The sequence below is a fragment of the Phoxinus phoxinus genome, assembly GCF_949152265.1.
Source record: "Phoxinus phoxinus genome assembly, chromosome: 23".
In the NCBI taxonomy this organism is placed as follows: domain Eukaryota; kingdom Metazoa; phylum Chordata; class Actinopteri; order Cypriniformes; family Leuciscidae; genus Phoxinus; species Phoxinus phoxinus.
Window position 1 is genome coordinate 19,009,970 of NC_136898.1, and position 19,036 is coordinate 19,029,005.

General features: G+C 36.1%; 3 protein-coding genes across 3 annotated transcripts; 1 reads left to right on the plus strand and 2 right to left on the minus strand.

Moving 5' to 3' along the window:
* Positions 1–1,343: 1,343 nt before the first annotated feature.
* Positions 1,344–7,907, minus strand: pcyox1 (prenylcysteine oxidase 1). The gene is made up of 7 exons (XM_079598828.1): positions 7,748–7,907; positions 5,796–5,940; positions 4,756–4,962; positions 3,935–4,109; positions 3,620–3,831; positions 2,625–2,777; positions 1,344–2,150 (listed from the first exon to the last, which is right to left on the minus strand). Exons 2-7 carry the CDS (start codon positions 5,905–5,907, stop codon positions 1,480–1,482), a joined length of 1,530 nt encoding a protein of 509 aa, XP_079454954.1. The 5' UTR covers positions 5,908–5,940; positions 7,748–7,907; the 3' UTR covers positions 1,344–1,479.
* On the plus strand, positions 7,807–10,118 carry fam136a (family with sequence similarity 136 member A). The gene is made up of 3 exons (XM_079598831.1): positions 7,807–8,178; positions 9,339–9,479; positions 9,562–10,118. Exons 1-3 carry the CDS (start codon positions 8,092–8,094, stop codon positions 9,748–9,750), a joined length of 417 nt encoding a protein of 138 aa, XP_079454957.1. The 5' UTR covers positions 7,807–8,091; the 3' UTR covers positions 9,751–10,118.
* A 359-nt stretch (positions 10,119–10,477) lies between these two features.
* Positions 10,478–18,296, minus strand: gmcl1 (germ cell-less, spermatogenesis associated). Its single transcript, XM_079600432.1, has 15 exons — positions 18,014–18,296; positions 17,416–17,602; positions 16,065–16,188; positions 15,884–15,980; positions 15,685–15,782; positions 14,095–14,207; positions 13,950–14,015; positions 13,793–13,877; positions 12,931–13,021; positions 12,719–12,859; positions 12,468–12,537; positions 12,311–12,386; positions 12,086–12,231; positions 11,411–11,498; positions 10,478–11,326 (listed from the first exon to the last, which is right to left on the minus strand). Exons 2-15 carry the CDS (start codon positions 17,589–17,591, stop codon positions 11,183–11,185), a joined length of 1,515 nt encoding a protein of 504 aa, XP_079456558.1. The 5' UTR covers positions 17,592–17,602; positions 18,014–18,296; the 3' UTR covers positions 10,478–11,182.
* Positions 18,297–19,036: the final 740 nt, after the last annotated feature.

Consider the following 19,036-nt stretch of genomic DNA (forward strand, 5'->3'; position numbering starts at 1 on the left):
ATGGTGATGATCATTTATTAAAATTCAACACATGTAATGCAATTATAAAAATAAAAATAAAAAACACCACTTTGGTCTGTGGAAATAAAATCAAGTCACACATCCATTCTTTTAAATTGAAACTGTCATTTATTTATTTATTTATTTATTTTTTTTGGGGAGTTTATGAAACTGAAAACACTTTAAGGCACCAAGAATAATTAACAATATATTAAATGCAAATTTGCAGAAAGAACAAAATAAGAATTCAATAGTTTCCAATGAACATTTACACTCAATGAGTTCTAGGTCATGGAGATTGTAAAGTACAAGTTAAAGGAGTGAACAAGTGATTAACGTGGTAGTTTTAACATATCAGTGCAAACTTAGCACATGATAGCGACCCTGACCACTCGCAAACACACTAGTAGAGAAAAACAAGAGCCATCTATAGTGCTAATCCCAGTGCTTCTACACACTGTACAGTTTCTCATCACAAGATGATATTATTAAGAGTTAAGTGGGCAATGTACCCACAATCATATAAACGCTCACTATTACGGTGAAACTTTACAGTGCATCCTGGCTGGCTCTTCTCAAAATGTACCTGAAGGGCACAAGAGTGAATCTCATGAAACCCGTCTAGAACACAAAACAAGGGGAAGTATTGAATTGTAATTATCATCATATTAGTAGTAGTCTTTAATTAGATATTTTTAATTGGTAAGTACTTTACAATATTTATTTAATGTAATATGGCTAAACACACACACACATATATATATATATATATATATATATTTTTTTTTTTTTAATGCAAAATGATCAATGAGAATACAAAAAACTTAATGGGGGAAAAGTGCTTAATTGAGAAAAAATTTGACAACACAACCCTACAGAGATTCACCCACAAAGACGAATGTAGACAGACTATGTCAAATCATTATTTCCTCTATGGCTTTTGTAGTCTGTGAAACATGCTGATTTAGCCTTAAGTGTTCTGTACAAAGTCAAATTGTACAAATCTATTGTTTAGAAATCTATAATAATAAAGATACCAGTAAAAATTCTAGTATAATTATTAATTGCAATTTTTTTTTTTTTTGCAGTGAAGTTGAGTGATGCTACAGTACATTAAATGCTAGGCCACTGTTAACAAAATCATGAATGAATCGCAAAACTGACAAAAAAATATAATATAAAATCTATTATTTATAATAAAATGTATGTATATAATATCATGTAAAGTATATTTGTAGTACAGATCAAGTATTTACTATACTGAATTGAACTTATGCAATGATAATAAGATTCTTCCACGTTAGTGCTTAATTGTACTGGAAATAATATTACTAAAAATGGGTGAAATATAATTTCCTATTTAGGGGGCGAAATATAAATAAGACTTCTTCATGAGATTCACCAAGAAAAAAATATTTTCAAATAAACAGCACATAAATCCAATCTCTCATCTCCACGAGAGAGTTTATCGCTCTTCTGTTAAAGTTCACCTCTGAGGCGGGTGTGCAGATCCTCCTGGTCGATTTTGCCCGTCTGCTGGAACCAGCGGTGGTGGGCGAGCAGGGCCAGATTACGGCCCGAAATGGCGCTCATCTCCATGGCACTGGCCGCCCACTCCACGGCGTTGAGGTAGTAGAGGCGATCGTGGAGGATGAAGGGAGGCGTCCTGCGGTGCGGCGGGTTGTAGGAGGGGTACGCGAGCCAGCTCTTCTCCCACACAGAGTCCCAGGACAGGAAGATCTGCTGCAGATGCTGCTGGGAAAGAGGCTGGGACGAGAAGATCTTCCATACTTTGCTTTTGCTGGCAGGGCCTGGGGTGTAGCCCTTGGGAATCTTCACCGGGCTCAGAGAGCTCAGGCTCAGGATGTCGGCGGCTTTGTTGTCCAGCGTGAGGACATCGGATACGTAGAAGTCTTCCGGTTTTTCTGTGGAGCCCAGAAAGGACACATTGAGCAGGCCGTGGACCAGCGTGGCCACCGTTTGGTGGTAACGGCCGGGGAAGTGGGATGGAATGGGTGGAGAAAAGCCTGAGAAGTTGATGTCAGACATGCCCTGGTGGAGAGGTGTGGCGACTACAACTATGTCGTACATGGAATGGGCGGCACCAGACTCACCAACGTAGTTCACCTCATAGAAATTTGTGACTGAACCTGAAAGGGCAACAAAAAAATATATAAATATGACCAGACTAGAGACACATAACCATTCAAAAGATTTTAATATTTTATTTAGTCTCTTATGCTCAACAATGCTGAATTGATTTGGTCAAATATACAGAAGCAGTAATACTGTGAAATATTATTACGATATGTTTTCAATTTTTTATTTATTCATGTGATGCAGTGTCACATGATTCTTCAGAAATCATTATAATATTCTGATTTGATGCTTAAGAAACATTTCTTCTTATTATCAACATTGAAAACCATTGTGTAAAAAAATGTTCGGATTCTTTGATCAATAGAAAGTTCAAAAGAACAGGATTTATCTGAAACAGAATCTTTTGTAACATTATAAATGTCTTTATGGTCACTTTAGGTCAGTTTAATGTATCCTTGCTAAATAAATGTGTTCATTTCTTTGAGAGAGAAAAGATTTACTATAATGTTTATAGTGGACTGTACCCATTTTGGATGGTCTCATCTTTATGGAGATGGTAGTCACACGAGCTGGAACAAGCTCGGCTTTGCTCTGGTACAAAAGCCCGGAACAAACCAACTTATTCCCTCCATCCACTGCCCACAAACCTGACTCGGCTCCTGCTAGTGCAACAGCGCCTACAAAAGGAATACACCATATTCACACACTTCTGTAAGTATTAAATCAGTGTTTATATAAATGCATTTGCTGTTGGACCAATTACACATTAAGACAACAAGATAATACATCAGATATCAAGTGTTGACGACCCAACACAACAACAACTTTATGGTACAAAACTAAAAATGCTAACTTTGCTGTTACGTAATTACAGCACATGATCTCTATGGCATTTGAGACAATGACAAATAATAGTGTACATGATTAAGAAAAGGCAAAAAAAAAATTAAACGTTTTTTTTATTTAAATGTATGCTTTGGTTGTTACATTTTTAAATGTATGTTGGTTTCATATAATTTTGAAAAAACTTTTAAAAAATGAAGAAAAGGATAAATAATGACTAAAAATGTCATGTGGTGTAACCAAATAATAACATTTTCCTTACACTGCGAATACACACCTTAATCATTATGTTCAGAAAAGTTTTCAATAAATTTTTCAATGTGAAAAGTATATTTTTATTAGAAATATAATGAATTTGTAAATCTCATTAAGTTTTTACGGCGTCGCACCACATGACATTCTTCAACCTGAACTAACTTTGCCTTGTCATAAAAAGGTCAAATTATCTGATCTTTTTAGAGACAAACTGACTTTGACAAACAGTCATGATATGATTTCCCTGCATGTTTGTACACTGGTTGCACCAGATGATTTTGATTTGGCACAAACATTCAGAGTATTATAAATATTTTAAAGCAGCGGCTATTTACACTGTTTAAGTAGCAATAGTTGTTTATAATTTACACAAAACAATTTGTTATATCCCCATTTGTTATTAATGCTGAAATTAACATACCTGCAAATCCATTGATTCGGACACTTTGGCCGTAGTTGACTCGTGTGATGGGTGCTACCATGTCATTGAGAAAGACCTGAGAGAAGCCCTCGGCCAGCATGGCCTCCTCCAGCGTCTGATTGACCAGAGTGAGGAAACCGTCTCCACCCATAGCATGCAGCAGCTTCTCCACGCTGGAGAACGAGTAGCCAAACTGCTGGTACTGATATATCCTACACAGAGGACAGAAAGGGACAATACAAGGACCTTGAGAACTTACTGATCGTGATCATTCAATTCCTCACTAGATGAATTAAGGCAACACGACAGACAAACCTCATAAACTTGTCCAGTATACCCTCCACCCACATATTCATTCGAATGAAGTAGAATCCATATCTCCAAAGCATGCGTATGAAATTCACGATGAACCAGTCGCTCTCTTCAAAGGTCAGCTCCTTCCCGTCAAATATCGCCAGTTTAGAAGGTACATCAGCACGAGGTGACATACCTGATCAAAGACAATGACATGAGATAGGGCTTTTCGCACTTAACCCGGGTTGTCGTCGCTCTAAACCCTGCTTTTAAACCCAGGTTAAGGTCACACATATAATTTAAAAGCAGGGTTATCGCTTTTTACCCGGGGTTATGAAACCCTGGTCCGGAGCAGGGTTAGCAGTGCTTTTGCACAGTTAGCTCTCTAATGCGGTGCCGAACGTGTGAAATTATCTGATCTGGTGTTAGAATGTTACAGCTAGCAGCCAATCACGTGCCTCAAATTCCTGTGCTTTGGACAGTCACGGAAACACTTATGTTGTAACAGCCGTTTTAGCGTCGAATGGTAGCAGAAAATGTGTCAGTTGGTGTAAAGAAGGTTTTGATTCGTAATACTTGACAGCACAGTCGGCAATGTATAAAATTTGATTTTATATAAATCGATGCTGTGCTCGTCCAATCAGTGACCTTGGCACTGCAAATATGCAAATAAGGATGTTAACCCAGGGTTTAGGAATGTACAGTGTGAAATTACATTTCAAGTGTGAAAAGCCCTGAAGTGACACTTTAGTTTTCTAGATTAAACTGAATATATCCAGTTGTTTCGTAGAAGAACATCGTAAGATTTGTTTAAAGATCTTGAGAGGGAAGTGGACACTGACCGAGTCTGTCCAGAAAGTACTTCATGTGCAGGTTAAGGGGGTGAATAATGGATCCCCCCGTCTCATACTCGTATCCTCCAATGTTCTCAGTGGCCAGACGCCCTCCGACAGTCCCCGCCTCGAACACTTCGATCTTCACTCCCGGCCCAAACTCTTGTCTCAAGAAAAACGCTGCTGCCGTGCCTCCAATACCACCCCCAATTATTGCTGAAGAAGAAATGGACACTTAAACCATCAGATCCCACCAAACACACCAGTTATAAAGTATACCGTCTCATATTTGGTACATACATTTCTAAAGCCTATAAATGAACAACATGCTGAAAAACCTGTTGTACACAATTTACTACATGCATTTTCCTTTACCGGTACATGCAATATTCACAATTCAAATGTTTTTAGCAAGTAAAGGGTATTTTAGTGTAATTGTCTTTTTGCTGTGAAAATAAAAATCAAGTAAAAATAATAATTTCTAATATTTCAAGATGAACACTCACTGGACTGAAGCAACTGAGGTTTATTTGATTATCCATACATATTTTCTTAGAAAAATCACATTAAAATGCGAGTATCAAATATGATACATCAGGCTTTTGAAGAACGTTTATTAATATATCTTGCAATTATCATTGTATTGCATTGCATTATATGTTTTCACCCACAAAATAATTGAATTATGTAAACATAATATCTTAATATCATATATATCATATTATTAGATATATAGAGTGAAAACTGATATTTATGTGCATTTTATGCAAGTAGTCTGCTATACTGGTTTTACAAGCTAGGCTATATACATTTTGGCCATACAAATAACATCTGCACAAAATAGCAGAATTTTGCTCAGTTTGGACTTTTGGACAGTTTGGAGGTGTTTTTCTCCTCCTCAAGTGTGACCTCAATATTTCTCACTATATCATCCTATATGAGCCGTAAAAGCCTGGTGTATAAAATATGATACAAAATCTAAAACAAATATTTTTAGATTTAGGCTAAAGGTTCAATAAACTGTTTAAATTATGTGAATTTGGCCATACCGATTTTCTTGGGTGGCTCTCTGACTTCAGGAGCAGAGGCAAAACCCCTGCGTCCTACTTGACAAAGCCCAATGAAGAGGAGAGCCTTCACCGACAGGTGTCTCAGAGACATTCTAGGGATTTAGTGTTTCACAAATAATAACATCTGAAAAAGAAATGGAAGAAAATAGGTAAACGAGGCATTTACATGAGATCATAAACTTTTTTTTCATTGAGGAAATGTACTTTGGAAGAAGGTGGATGTTCGAAATGTCTTCAGTGATAGCAGTGTTTAATATCATCTAATAGCAAAGGTCAGATTCTGCTTTACAAAACAAATCATGTAGCTTGCTTTCAGATTTACATTTTATTATCTGGTTATGAATATGTTAGAGAAAAATATTCAATGAAGGAATTTTCATGAATTTGCAGGGATGTCAAATGCAACACATTTGTGCAAATGTTTTTTTCCTAACAATAAGTTACAAAGAACTGGTTTAAAAGACAGTGATTGGGAGATTCTTTATGTTATAACTTGACTATGTCATCATATGGTCTGTGACATGCATATTACATGTTGTAAAACCGTTTTGACTAGGAGTATTAGTTTAAATAAATTAAAAAGTTATATGTCTGGCTAATGTAAAGGCCCTTTCACACCAAAAGTTAAATGAATAAGACTTAGGCTGAAGAAAATGCAAATTCACGCGTACAGGGAAAACTATGCAAAAGCAGCAGTGCTTCCGGCGCACTGACTCGTTTTTAGTCACTATAAGTTAACTATAGGCTATTAGTGGAGTAATGTAGGTAATAGAGAATGAGGGTATAGGGTGTAGCCTCTGGCATAATTCCATTACGTGCTATAGTAGGCGAAAAACAGTTGTGAAAAAATAAGTATGTCTGTATTCAAAGTTCTCAAGTTCTGAAGTGTGCATATGGACACTTTACTATCCCATGAGGCCACGGGAGAGGATTTGTGAATGGCAGTGAAGCAATGCAACTGACGCTGGTAGGTCACATGATAATGACAACATGGCAAATGTAGTCCAGATTACTGCACACATTCATACTACACACACACTCATACTATATATAGAATGTACTTTAACAGATGCGAAGTACGTTAACTCCTACTCACGAGAGTAAGCTTTTTTGGATGCAGCAATACAAACTAAAAAAATGACCAAATGTATGTTTAACTGAAGCCATTTTTGCTTACTTGTATTAGTATGTCTGTTTTTATTAATTTTGAGGATTATTGAATCTGTTTTTGTCCCAGTGAGATGAGTAAATGCGCAGTGCTCACATTTAGTCTAGCACTAACCATATCTACCATATCATATTCAGTCAGCACACAACACCTCTGCACTTATACCAGATTTCTCTCAACATTGGGACAGGTGAGCTGTCAGTCAATTCATATATGAAAACAAATTATCTTGCGTTACTTATTTGAAAAATAACGTTAACTAAGTTAATTTGTAAAGTAAATTTTAAAGTAATTTTACTAGTTGATTGAAAAAGTAATCTGATTATACCTCGCGTTACGCACAACACTGGTAATAAGGAACAGTAAAATATTTGATTAGGCTACTCATTATTTTCGTTTCGTCCATTTTTAATGAATCGTTTAACAAATTGTTTTACAGTCTATGATTGACAGGCGCCTTTAAGACTATTTTCACCTGTGTGAAAGGTGAATCTTGCGTTGAGTTCAGTCGCGTTGAGCTCCGTCTGTTCTTGAACACAAGCATGGATAAGCCCAATTTACAATTTCGACAGTCAGCTAATAATGTAAGCTGTAATAAAAATGTAAGTCTTTAATCAATATCATTGATAAAAACTGCTGTAGATAGAGAGGACAAAGTATGGATTCAAAACAAAGAAGTTAAACTACTTAAGACTTTCATGCCGACATTGTCATGCATGTCACGTCCAAGTTTACGCAGCTGTCAAAACACCAAACATCTCACCTCTGTAAATCTCGTTTTGAGAAGTTAAAATAATAAAGTGCGTGAAATCCAGCAGCCGCAGATTCGTCCTTTCAAAGAAGAAGTACGGATTACGGAACCGGAAATAGGACGCACGATGGCGGAAGTGGCGTGATTATAGTGGCACTGTGGCAGCATGCTTAGGTGTAGTAGGAGGTGACCTTACTGTATTAGTATTGAATTTTGTTTTCAGTTCAAACAGATGCAATTTGTAAGGTTTCAGTAATGGTTGCCAGGAGTTGTTAGTAAAGCGTGCTGGTTGTGATTCATGGCGTTATAGAGTCGCTGGTTAAAGAAGAACTGAAGCAGTGGATGTGAGATCAGGAATGGCAGAGGCTCAGCAGGCTCGCGTGCAGAAGGCAGTGGAGGACATGGTTCAGAGTCTCGAGAGAGAGCACATCCGGAAGATGCAGGTGAGGAGGATGAGGAGGATGACCTTCAGATTCTTTGTAAAACATGAAATCAGGAATAACTGATCTGAGGGATAAGATGCTGATACGAGAACACTAGTGCTCCTTGTGGCTCAACATTCATTTCTGGGTTTTTTTATGGTATGACTATGAATAGGAATGTTCAGCAATGTTGTTAAAATGATCACAATTTAAAATAACTTGTTTTCTATTTTTATTATATTTTACTGTAAGCAGCCATTTCCAGTATCATTAGATACTTCAGTCACATGATCCTTCAGAAATCATTCTAATATGCTGATTTGATGCTCAATAAACATTTATTATAATTATCAATGTTGAAAACAGTTTTTGCTGCTTAATAATTTTAGGGAAACCATGATGCATTTTTTTCACAAGAAAAATATTAAGTACTAAAGCATAGCATTTATTTGAAATACAAATCATTCATAACGTTATAAATGTCTTTACTGTCACTTTTGATTTGTTGAATACTTCAATGCTTTAAAAAAAACATATATTCACACATTACAAGTTTGGGGTCAGAAAGATGGTTTTATTATTAGTAGTACTATTATTATTAAAGAAATTAAAGCTTTGCCATCACAGGAATACATACAAATTTAAAATGTAATAAAATAGAAAACAGTTATTTTAAATATAAATAATATTTCTCAATATTACAGTTGAATGTATTTTTTATTAAATAAGTGCATCCTTGGTGAGCATAAAATACTTTTTTCAAAAATATATATATTTTTAAATCATAACGACCCCAAACTTTTTAACAAGCAAAAGTTGTTAACTTTTTAATAGTTAATTACATAGTTATATACAATACATGTAAAAGGAATTAATATTAAAATATTGTTTATATACAATGGATTATACAAAAAAAATATATAATGTTAAGAATTATAATAAATGTTTTTTTTTACTTATCATTTCTGTTAATATGAAGCAATACAAACTGCATATAACTAATTTTATACAAGAATGTTTTGAGATGTTAAGCATAGTTTTGTCATTGATTCTGTTTTTCTCTCCCTCCTGATTTTCTATACTGACTAGAAGTATTTTAATGTCTAAAATCTAGTCTTTGACCACTTATTAATCTGAGGTTGACTGAATAAACGTCTGCTAACACTGAGTTGTGCTCTCAGGGCCGCATGTTCCACTGCAGTGCCGAGTGTTGTGAGCGTCCCGGCGAGTCCATGAACCAGGTGCACCAGTGTATCGAGCGCTGCCACACACCGCTGGCTAAAGCTCAAGGACTGGTCACTAGTGAGCTCGAGCAGTTTCAGGTCAGTCGTTCTGTGAGATCATAACCTCTTAATCTTCCAGCTGGAAGAGCGTGATGTGGAAGAACTCTTGATTCCCCCACAGGATCGTCTCTCGAGGTGTACGATGCACTGTAGCGATAAAGCCAAGGACCTGTTTGACTCCGGGGCGAAGGAGCCTGCTGTGCGGGCGCTGATGGACAGCTGTGTGGGCAGCTGTGTGGACGAGCACCTGAACCTGCTGCCCAGTGTGACCCGCAGACTGAAGGACAGCTTGAACTCGATACCGCAGTGAAGATCAGATCATGCTCGTGAACTCATCGGTTTACTAGGAAGGTTTGCTCTTTGCTGACACCTTGTTGTTGAGTGACGTGTGTCGATTGCTGTCTGTATTGTTTGTGGCTTTTGTACAGGCAATAAATGTGACGAAATCAACTTGCTGTCTGTTGAATGTGTCCCAGGGAAACAGAAAAAAAAAAGTTTGATGATAGAAAATGAATTTTTTTGTATGGTTAAATTATTTTGATTATAATTTAAAAAAAATGTTGTAAATATTTATTATAATTAAATTCAAGGCGTTGTTTTATATAACATGCATACATATGTAAATATATGTGTGTATAATATATATTAATAAATATAATACTTGTTTTTTCAAAAGTTAACTTTTGAATTTTTAATTATAATGAAAAAAGATGTGTATTTCACATACATATATATATAATGTATGTATTTAAATGTATATGTATGTTATATAAAATATAAGTTTTTGTTTTAATTATACTTTTTATAATAAATATTTTTAATTAAAATAAATACTTCACAAAATGGTAGTATTAATCATTCCAAATATTAAAAAATTATTTTATAACTAAAAATGCTTTTTTTTTTTTACAACAAATATACATAACATATTTACAATATATATATATTTATAGAAAATGAATGTATATAAATATAGCTATAAAATGTATATACAGTATATTTATATATACACATCTTTGTACTATTAACTGTTCTAAATGAAGTCTATAATACCGGTAATTAAAATCATTGAAACTGTTCTAGGCCGGTTTTATTACTGCACTGGAGTGAGAATGAGATGTTTTTCATACTGGATAAAAAAAAAACGAACAATTTCTTCTGTCATTGCTGTTTTAATGTACATCTTATAAGAATTTCTATCGTATGATGCTTTGGTCCAACAATATTTACATTTAACCAAAAACACATTGTGTATAAATTTTCATTAGACACTTGTGGAAGTCACTTGAAATGCCCTGCTGGTAAACCAACACATGCCTGTTCAACCTCCACTGATCCTACATCAGCATGCATTGACAAAAACAACAACTTCTATCATGTTAGCACCAATTTCAAACGATTGAGAGAGTACAAAAACCAATACTTTTTTTTTTTTTGTAAAGAAAAAAAATGTGGGAATGCCTGACCAAATAACAATCAGCCTAACAATAACATTAATAAATGTTTAAATATAAGACAACTTCCAGCAAATAACTTACAAACAGAATCAAACGGGCAGAAAGAACGTGAAGTCCAGGATCAAGAGCACTCACTCTTAGCTCTGATACTGATATATAGTAAATTATTTAAAAGGCACCTGACTATTTACAAATTAAGGATACAAATAAAACAAATGAAATAATATACATGAGGCGAACAGAACATAAATAATAAAAAGAGGCTCGATTCCAGGCGGTGTTGGGTCACGACACACTGCGTGCGCTGCTGCTCTCTGGCTCTGGTGTGTCGCCTCTCCTCTCACTGGACGGAGACGTGTAGAGGAAGTTACAGCACACATACAGAGGGAAAGACAAGAGCCGGCTGTCCAGGTTCATCACCACATATTCCTGTCAATGTGACACAGGGAAGTACTTCGGTCAAGTTACTGGAAACAAAATGATTTTATATTCGACATTATGATGACAGAATACCTGGTCCTTTTCAAGGGTCACAAGCTGGTAGCCAGTCGACCGGCTGCAAACCACTTTTCCACTGCTATCAAAGGAAGCAAGGCGCAATCTGAAAAATAAATCAATAATAAAAAAAATTTGTTAAACACTAAACTAAAAATATAGTTGATATTTTAAAACATTTATCATAATTTATTTAAATATTAACTTAAAATAAATGTAAAAATGAATGAATAATAAAGTAACAGAAATGATCAATTATAATAAAAAAAAAAGTTTTCCACCTTGCTAAATACCATATTAAAAACTGATTTAAAAATACATTTCTACTATTATTTAATATACAATTCATTAATAAATACAATTAAATTAGTTACTGAATATTTAATTAATTAAAAGTAATTGAAATGATTCAATAATTTAATGAATTTATTAATTATTCAAAGCATATAATAATTTTTTTTTATATTTTTTTATACATTTAAGTTTTCTAGATAAATAGACAATTTTATTACTAAGAAACAATTTCCATACATGTACAGTATGAACAAACATATACACATTGTACAAGTAAGCATTATTATTATTTGTAGGAAGATGTGTAAGATAAATTGCTATATTATAATACTCATTCCTTCATAATGTAATGCAATGTAATATAATGTGAGAAAAATAAGCAGATGTGTCACAGCTCACCGGTACGCAAGGTGGCGTCGTGGCTGTAAGCTGACAGCGCCCCCACATGGCTGACTGAGGGTGTTTCTCTTAAAGATTATGAAGCGATTTGTGTACGTCACCAGCAGGTCAAAACCATAATTGAACCCCGTCCACCGCCAACAGTACTGTAGACACAACGAAAATACATACATGTTATTCAAAACACAAATATGCAATATGTTGTATAGCAAGAGTCCAACTCACATCTCCATCTTTGGTCAGTTTCCGTCCACAGCGCATGCTGTTCAGCTCAAACTCCTCTTTATTGGCCTCTTGTGGTCTGTAACGATCAGATTCACTCATTTGCAATTCAAACCACATGTTTAATGTGTAGCAGTGCAGGTGTTGGACGTTCTCTCACCCGTTATCATTATCATGTTCTGTCCTCAGCATGGCGAACCACTGCTGCTTGTACACGGTGCTCAGCCACTCTGATAAACACACAAGAGGAAGTTGGGTTAATATATATGCCCCACTAACATCCGCCTCGGAAAACAATGGACCGGTTCAGGACAAGATGATGCAAACTGCACAGAAAAATAGCAAAAGCTTTCTCAAAAATATTTAATCTGACTGGATTCATGCAAGTTCTGATTGGAGCAGGAGAGTCACCGGGCGGGAGGATGTTGTCCCGTTCCAGCATGCGGGCGGAGGCCAGGTCATTAATGATGTACTGCAGGCGGATGAGTCGGAAAACGGGGACGAAGGGCATCCCGTCATCCGAGTTCAGAAAGGGCTCCGGTTCTCCAGCCTCTGTGTACGAGTGTGGAGGTTAGAGGAAGATTATAGACATGTGTGTAAGCATTTGTATGCGTGGAACGTACCACTTCTTCTTTTACACAGCCAGGAATCTGCATCGAGCAGAAGCTGTTTGATAGGACCATCCCAGGATGGATTAAGCTGCAAGAACATCCACTGAAAAAAATAAAAATAAAAATAAAAATAATAATATTAAGCTGTGATGTAATTTCAGCGCACCACTAAAAACACAGACTTAACCCTATAAAGCCTGACATTCATTCTTTAAAAGTTTGGAAACATAATTTTTTTGAAAGTAGTCTCTTATGCTCACCAAGGCTGCATTAATTTGCTCAAAAATACAAAAACAGCAACATTGTGAAATATTACTACAATTAATTACATTTATTTTAAAATATAATTTATTCCTGTGATGCAAAGCTGAATTTTCAGCATCATTCTAATATGCTCCAGAAACATTTATTATTATCATCAATGTAGAAAACCGTTACATAAAAAACAAATCAGGCTAATTAATAAATTTTGTATTTTAATCAAACAAATGCAGTCTCGCTGAGGGATTATATAAATAAACAAAACTAAACCGTGTAAAGCCCGACTAATATATAGATATAAATATATATATATATACTAATATAATCCCTCAAATACATGTTGCATCATGTTTTAAACCCAAATGTTCTATAATTAATGTATGAAATATTAAGAAAGCCCAAGTTGCTTAAATCCACTAAACATTATCTTTAGAAATATCAGTAACAGTATAAAGTGTATTCTTTTTTTCTCCTTATAATTTTGTTCTTTTGGTATTATTTCTTCACAATCATCAAAAACATATTTAAATGTATTATATTTCCATCTACTTCCTGAAGCATGTTTAAACCACCAGGGGGCAGAAGACATGTGGATCACATCCCACATCACTACCTTTTTCAGCGCGGTGTAGACGTCCATCTCCACTTGCATTACGAACAGATCGGAAGACTGAATAAGTTGTTCCATAATTTCCACCCTACACACACATATAAATGAGACCAAACACTTATAAAAACGAAACCTTCAGATGCATGAAGTAAGACTGTACCCGAGCTCCTTCATGAGGTCCACGTTCTGATGCGTCATGAGGTTATTGAGGAGCCACTCTAAACACCTGCAAAGCACATGCAACATGCTCGTTATGTCACAGGAGTGTTGGAGAATAGTGAAGGGAATCAAACAAGACTACTGACTTCTTCATGACGGAGTCCAAGCCGTACATGGTGGCTGAGTTATAATAGCTGCACACGGTCTTCACGTTCACGTTCTCCTTCATGGTCTCTCCACACTGCTGGATTAATCCATCCTGGGATAGACAAAAAGCATATTATTAAGGATGACCATAGAAAGACAACCTGCACCAGTGATTAAAAAGTGTAGTTGGTGGCTATAGGCGTGTTGCTATCTGGTTGCTAAGGTGTTGCTGGGAGAGTGATTCTGATTGGGTGTGTATTTGTCGCTTTCTGCAGCAGTGAGGATTTTTTTTCTGCTTGTCTTGTCATTCCAGTAGTTCAGATTTGTATTGCCCTGTCAACATTTGCATTTGTTAAGAACACAAGAATTATATTATAAATATTAAATATTATACAGTTTTCACACAAGCTCTTTTAAAGGTGAACTATGCAGGTTTTTTACCTTAACTGAACAGCTTGAGTCATTAGAATGGTTATATTACTTTTTTCGGGTTGAATGGTGGTCGTTTCGCACACTTAAAAAAAACCTTGAAAAAAAACACACTTGCAATTTTGAGCCGGCGGGCCGCCGAACGCGGCGTCAGGAAGTATCGCGTGATATCAGGTCTCGCGATGTAAAGAATTGCTTTACGGCAAAAAGTAATCTGCTAAAATTCTGTCATTATTGCGCTCCCTCAAGCTGTTCGAACCCGAATGAAGACGTTGTAAAGAATGTCCCGTCTACTTTGATGTTGTTGATCTACTAGCCTCTGGTATCTGAGAGTCACCAACAAGTTTTTCGACAGTGCTGTCAAATATCTATTCCGAAGCTGTAGGGGGAGCTCTAGAGAAACCTGCGAGCAAAAAGCGAGAATACAGCGAAGAAATTCCCGAAACTGCATAGCCCTGCTTTAAATAAAAAAATAAAACAAATGGGTTCTGTTTTAACAGAAGTCTCATTCTCACCAAGGCTGCAAGTATTTTTGCAATATATTATGAAATGTAATTTATTCCTGTGATATAAAGCTGAATTTTCAGCATCATTACTCAGTGTCACGTGATCCTTCAGAAATCATTCTAATATGATGATTATTATTATTATCAATGTTTAAAACAGTTGTGCCTCTAAACAGTTTGGAAATAGAAATCTTTTGTAACATTTTAAATGTCTTGACTATCACTTTTGTTCAATTTGATGAATCCTTGCTGAATAAAAGTTATAATCTCTTTTCTTTTTTTAAACATACTAAATCCACACCTTTGAATGGTAGCTCAATAACACCTAGACATTATAATTATTAAAATCAAACTGAAACTCTAAGACAGCCATGCATTCATTAACACTTTTGCTGAAAAATGACAGCATAGATGGCGAAACCCATTCATACGGATATGTCACTATGACTATCAGAAGTAATTCTAGTAATTTCATCTATCTAGTGGATTAGATCATTTTATGTAGCTAACAAGTTGATAAGCAGAATTCACAACCGCACATTTTGGAAATAAAAATGTGTGCACATGATCAAAAATGTAAGATAGGCCACGTGACCGAGAGAAATCGCATATATTTACGGATCAGACGCTGTTTTTAACCCTAGACGTTCTTACCAACTGAAGCATACAAGCAGCAGCGAGAATATTAACAACCCGACTTGGTTTGATCAATACGTCATCCCTGTAGAGCGACCCGAACACCACTTGCAGGGCTACAGATGGAGAAGAAAACAAGGTCAGGATGTGAATGTCCACAATACAAATGCAACAACTTAAATGTGTTCATTGGATCAAGGTGGTGTAAAATCCTCACCCTCAGTGTCAATATTCTGGTCTGGGATCTCAAGCTCAATAACCATCATGTTAGACTCCTTCCAGGATCCGCTGAACATGCTGGAGAAATAGCCGGACTGTTTCCAAACAGGAAAATGAAAGGGGGGATCAAAAGCGAAATGAGTAGTCTGTTATTAGGAGGACTGAACAGCTGGACCAACCTGACACAGGTATATTTTATGCAGGTTCCACTCCTGCCCCAGGGCACGGATCTGGATGTCACTGTTCTCTCCATTCAGGAACAGTGTCTGGTAGATGTACTTCGAGGTGCTTTTCAACTTCTTCCTGTCCGCAGAAAGAAAGAAAGAATGCAGACAAAAACATCTATCAAATACAATCAAACAACACTATAATTAATGTGACAATGCAGGTATCAACCGTCACATTTATATATTTTTATAAGAAAGAAATGAATACTTTTACTCCTTGCTGAGTAAAAGTATTAATTTCTTTCTTATAAAAATATATAAATGTGACAGTTGATTGATCAAAAGTGACAGTTAAGACATCTATATTTCAAATACAGTCAAACCAAAATGTATTTCTCACATTATCAGTTTATTCGCTATGGTTTAGAAAATGATAATAAAATATGACAAGAACTCAGAGTAATGAGTTGATATTTCACTGGTTTTGGCCATCCTTCTGTTAGACTCTCTTACATTAATTATGTTGAATAGCTGTCAGCTGTTAAATTTAAGTACACAATTAGATAATACCAATTTAGGTAAACCAGTTAACAAGCAATGCTTCATTTTGTTCAGTCTGTGGTGTAAAAAGGTTGCATAAGCAAATAAAGAAGAACACATGGCCAGGTCAAAGTGTCTGAAAGAATTTTGGTCCCAAATTTTTATAATGTTACTGGTACTCCACTGTATGAAGAATATTTGGGTATAATGTGTCACAGTTTACTTTATTTTACTCTCCTCACTTATTTTGCTATCCTCTCCCACATATATGAACTAGAGTGTCCTGCACCCACTAGTAAAAAATAATAATATTGGTTTGACTGTAAATGCTGTTCTTTAAAACTTTCTATTCATCAAATAAACAATTTCCACAAAAAGATACAGCAAAACAACTGTTTCCAACATTGATTATAACAAGAAATGTTTCTTGGGCAGCAAATCAGCATAATTTCTGAAGGATAATGTGACATTAGCTCAAAGTTGTGTATGTAACTAATGCGCCAAAATTGAAATATCACATAAAAAATTTGCGAATAAAGCAACGTTTCCATCCCAAGTGTTCAAGAGAAAAAAAATTCACTTCCGTACGTGTGTGGAAGCATAGCTATTGAGACTGGCGTAATAATGCTGAAAATTCAGCTTTGCAATCATATGATATTTTAAAACATATACAAATAGAAAACAGTTATTTTAAATTGTAACAATATTTCACTGTATTTTTGATCAAATAAATGCAGTGAGCAGAAGAGACTTCTTTCAAAAACAAAAACTTCTAATTGACCGACCCCAATCTTTTGAGCGGCAGCGGTGTGTGTATTCTGACCTGCGTGGCGTGTCCAGCTGGCTGTCCTCTTCCTCCGGCTCGCTGTCACACTCACAGCGGGAGCTGCGCTTCCTCTTCCTGCACTCACAGCTGTGCCTGTTTCCAGCGCACTGCCTCTCCAGGGCCTCCTCCGGGCCCCGGGCCGACGGCTGGAACCGGCTCCCGAGTGAACCCATGATTATTCAGCCTACAGAAAAACACTACTCATTTAGTCATGTAATTAAACTGCTTCACAACACCACTGACGTGACATGACAACTGTACAACCAGTGCATTAATTTGGTACCACCTGCAGAAAGTCTAAAAAATTATTACATTTAAGCACTGTATGGATGCCAGGGCGTGAAGTCAGGTGACAGGTGATGATTGAGATCACTTTCCCCTGCTTAATTTACTTAATTTACTAATGTTATTTCATTTAGCAGTGGTTTCATTTAGGTCCTGTGAAGCTCGTCTGATGGTTTAGTACAGAAACAGTGACGTTATGCTGGCAGTATTATTATTTCAACATGAAGAACTTATTATTTTTCCATAGGCTGTATATTAAAAGTCGTGTGTATGTTAAGAACCATAAATCTGGCCTCTTGCAAACACTCACCACACGCTTCTGCCTCTCAAAACACTGGAAAACACACCCCGGAATCTGCTCCTCAAGCGCTGCACAAATGCATTATTAGGCGTGTTATGAACGCATATTGTGGCTGTTAATGACTGTACATCAAAATCGGCTGTTAAATGTATAATGAATTAAGCAGGCGTTTGAAACAACAGCAGACTGCTAAATAACAAACAGAGGTATGTCTCTCCTCCACGTCAAGGCTGTGTGTGATGCTCATCGGGCGCTGCTGCCCCTGCTGTCGCGGAGACGCCGCAACACCTGAAAAACAACTATTTTTTGTTATGAAAACGTAATTTTTTAAAGAAAATAAAAAAGACAGATTTTCTTCTATGTCATAAAAACTATTTTATTTTACTGCAGTCTTGTTTAGTGTAATTATATATGTTGTGGTGACATTTTAAATCTAAATTTTATTATTTAGCGTTCATCTCAGTGGTTATCTTCACTCAACAAAATTATAAACGCAACACTTTTGTTTTTGCACCCATTTTTCGTGAGCTGAACTCAAACTATAAGAAATATAAATACTATTTCTGTAGCCTACACAAAAGGCCTATTTCTCTCAATTGTTCACAAATCTGTCTAAGGCTATGTTTACACGTGGACGGCTATTTTCATAAACGGACATTTCACCCCTCTTCGTTTTCAAAAATAACCCTGTGCACACGAACCCGTGTATATGCCGTCAAGAGCATGCCAAACCTGTAGGTGGCAGTGTAACGAGAAGCTCAAGCCCATGTTAGTCAACCAGAATCCCGAAAAATAGTCACATACTGTGACGTTGCTGCCTCCGTGTTTCTCAGTTTACATGCAAACGTGCAAACGGAGTTTTCCAAAATCTCCACTCAGGCCGGAGTTTTTAGAAAGAATCGTTTACAGAGGAGAATTCTCCGTTTGCGTGTAAACGAGGGGCACAACCGAAGGGAAATGTCTCAGTTTTTCAAAATAACCATGTACGTGTAAACGGGGCCTCAATCAGTGTTAGTGAGCACTTCTCCTTTG

Bases quoted from the DNA above. Each gene is read 5' to 3' on its own strand.
- pcyox1 (XM_079598828.1), bottom strand. From the start codon at position 5,907: ATGTCTCTGAGACACCTGTCGGTGAAGGCTCTCCTCTTCATTGGGCTT. The intron at 4,110-4,755 runs GTCAGTGTCCAC...GTCTTTGATCAG, and splicing joins GTACTTTCTGGACAGACTCG to GTATGTCACCTCGTGCTGAT. The intron at 2,151-2,624 runs GTACAGTCCACT...TTGCCCTTTCAG, and splicing joins GATGAGACCATCCAAAATGG to GTTCAGTCACAAATTTCTAT.
- fam136a (XM_079598831.1), top strand. From the start codon at position 8,092: ATGGCAGAGGCTCAGCAGGCTCGCGTGCAGAAGGCAGTGGAGGACATG. The intron at 8,179-9,338 runs GTGAGGAGGATG...TTGTGCTCTCAG, and splicing joins AGCACATCCGGAAGATGCAG to GGCCGCATGTTCCACTGCAG. The intron at 9,480-9,561 runs GTCAGTCGTTCT...ATTCCCCCACAG, and splicing joins GTGAGCTCGAGCAGTTTCAG to GATCGTCTCTCGAGGTGTAC.
- gmcl1 (XM_079600432.1), bottom strand. From the start codon at position 17,591: ATGGGTTCACTCGGGAGCCGGTTCCAGCCGTCGGCCCGGGGCCCGGAG. The intron at 15,981-16,064 runs GTTGGTCCAGCT...GTTTGGAAACAG, and splicing joins ATAAAATATACCTGTGTCAG to TCCGGCTATTTCTCCAGCAT. The intron at 11,499-12,085 runs GTGAGCTGTGAC...TTTATTTTTCAG, and splicing joins CGACGCCACCTTGCGTACCG to ATTGCGCCTTGCTTCCTTTG.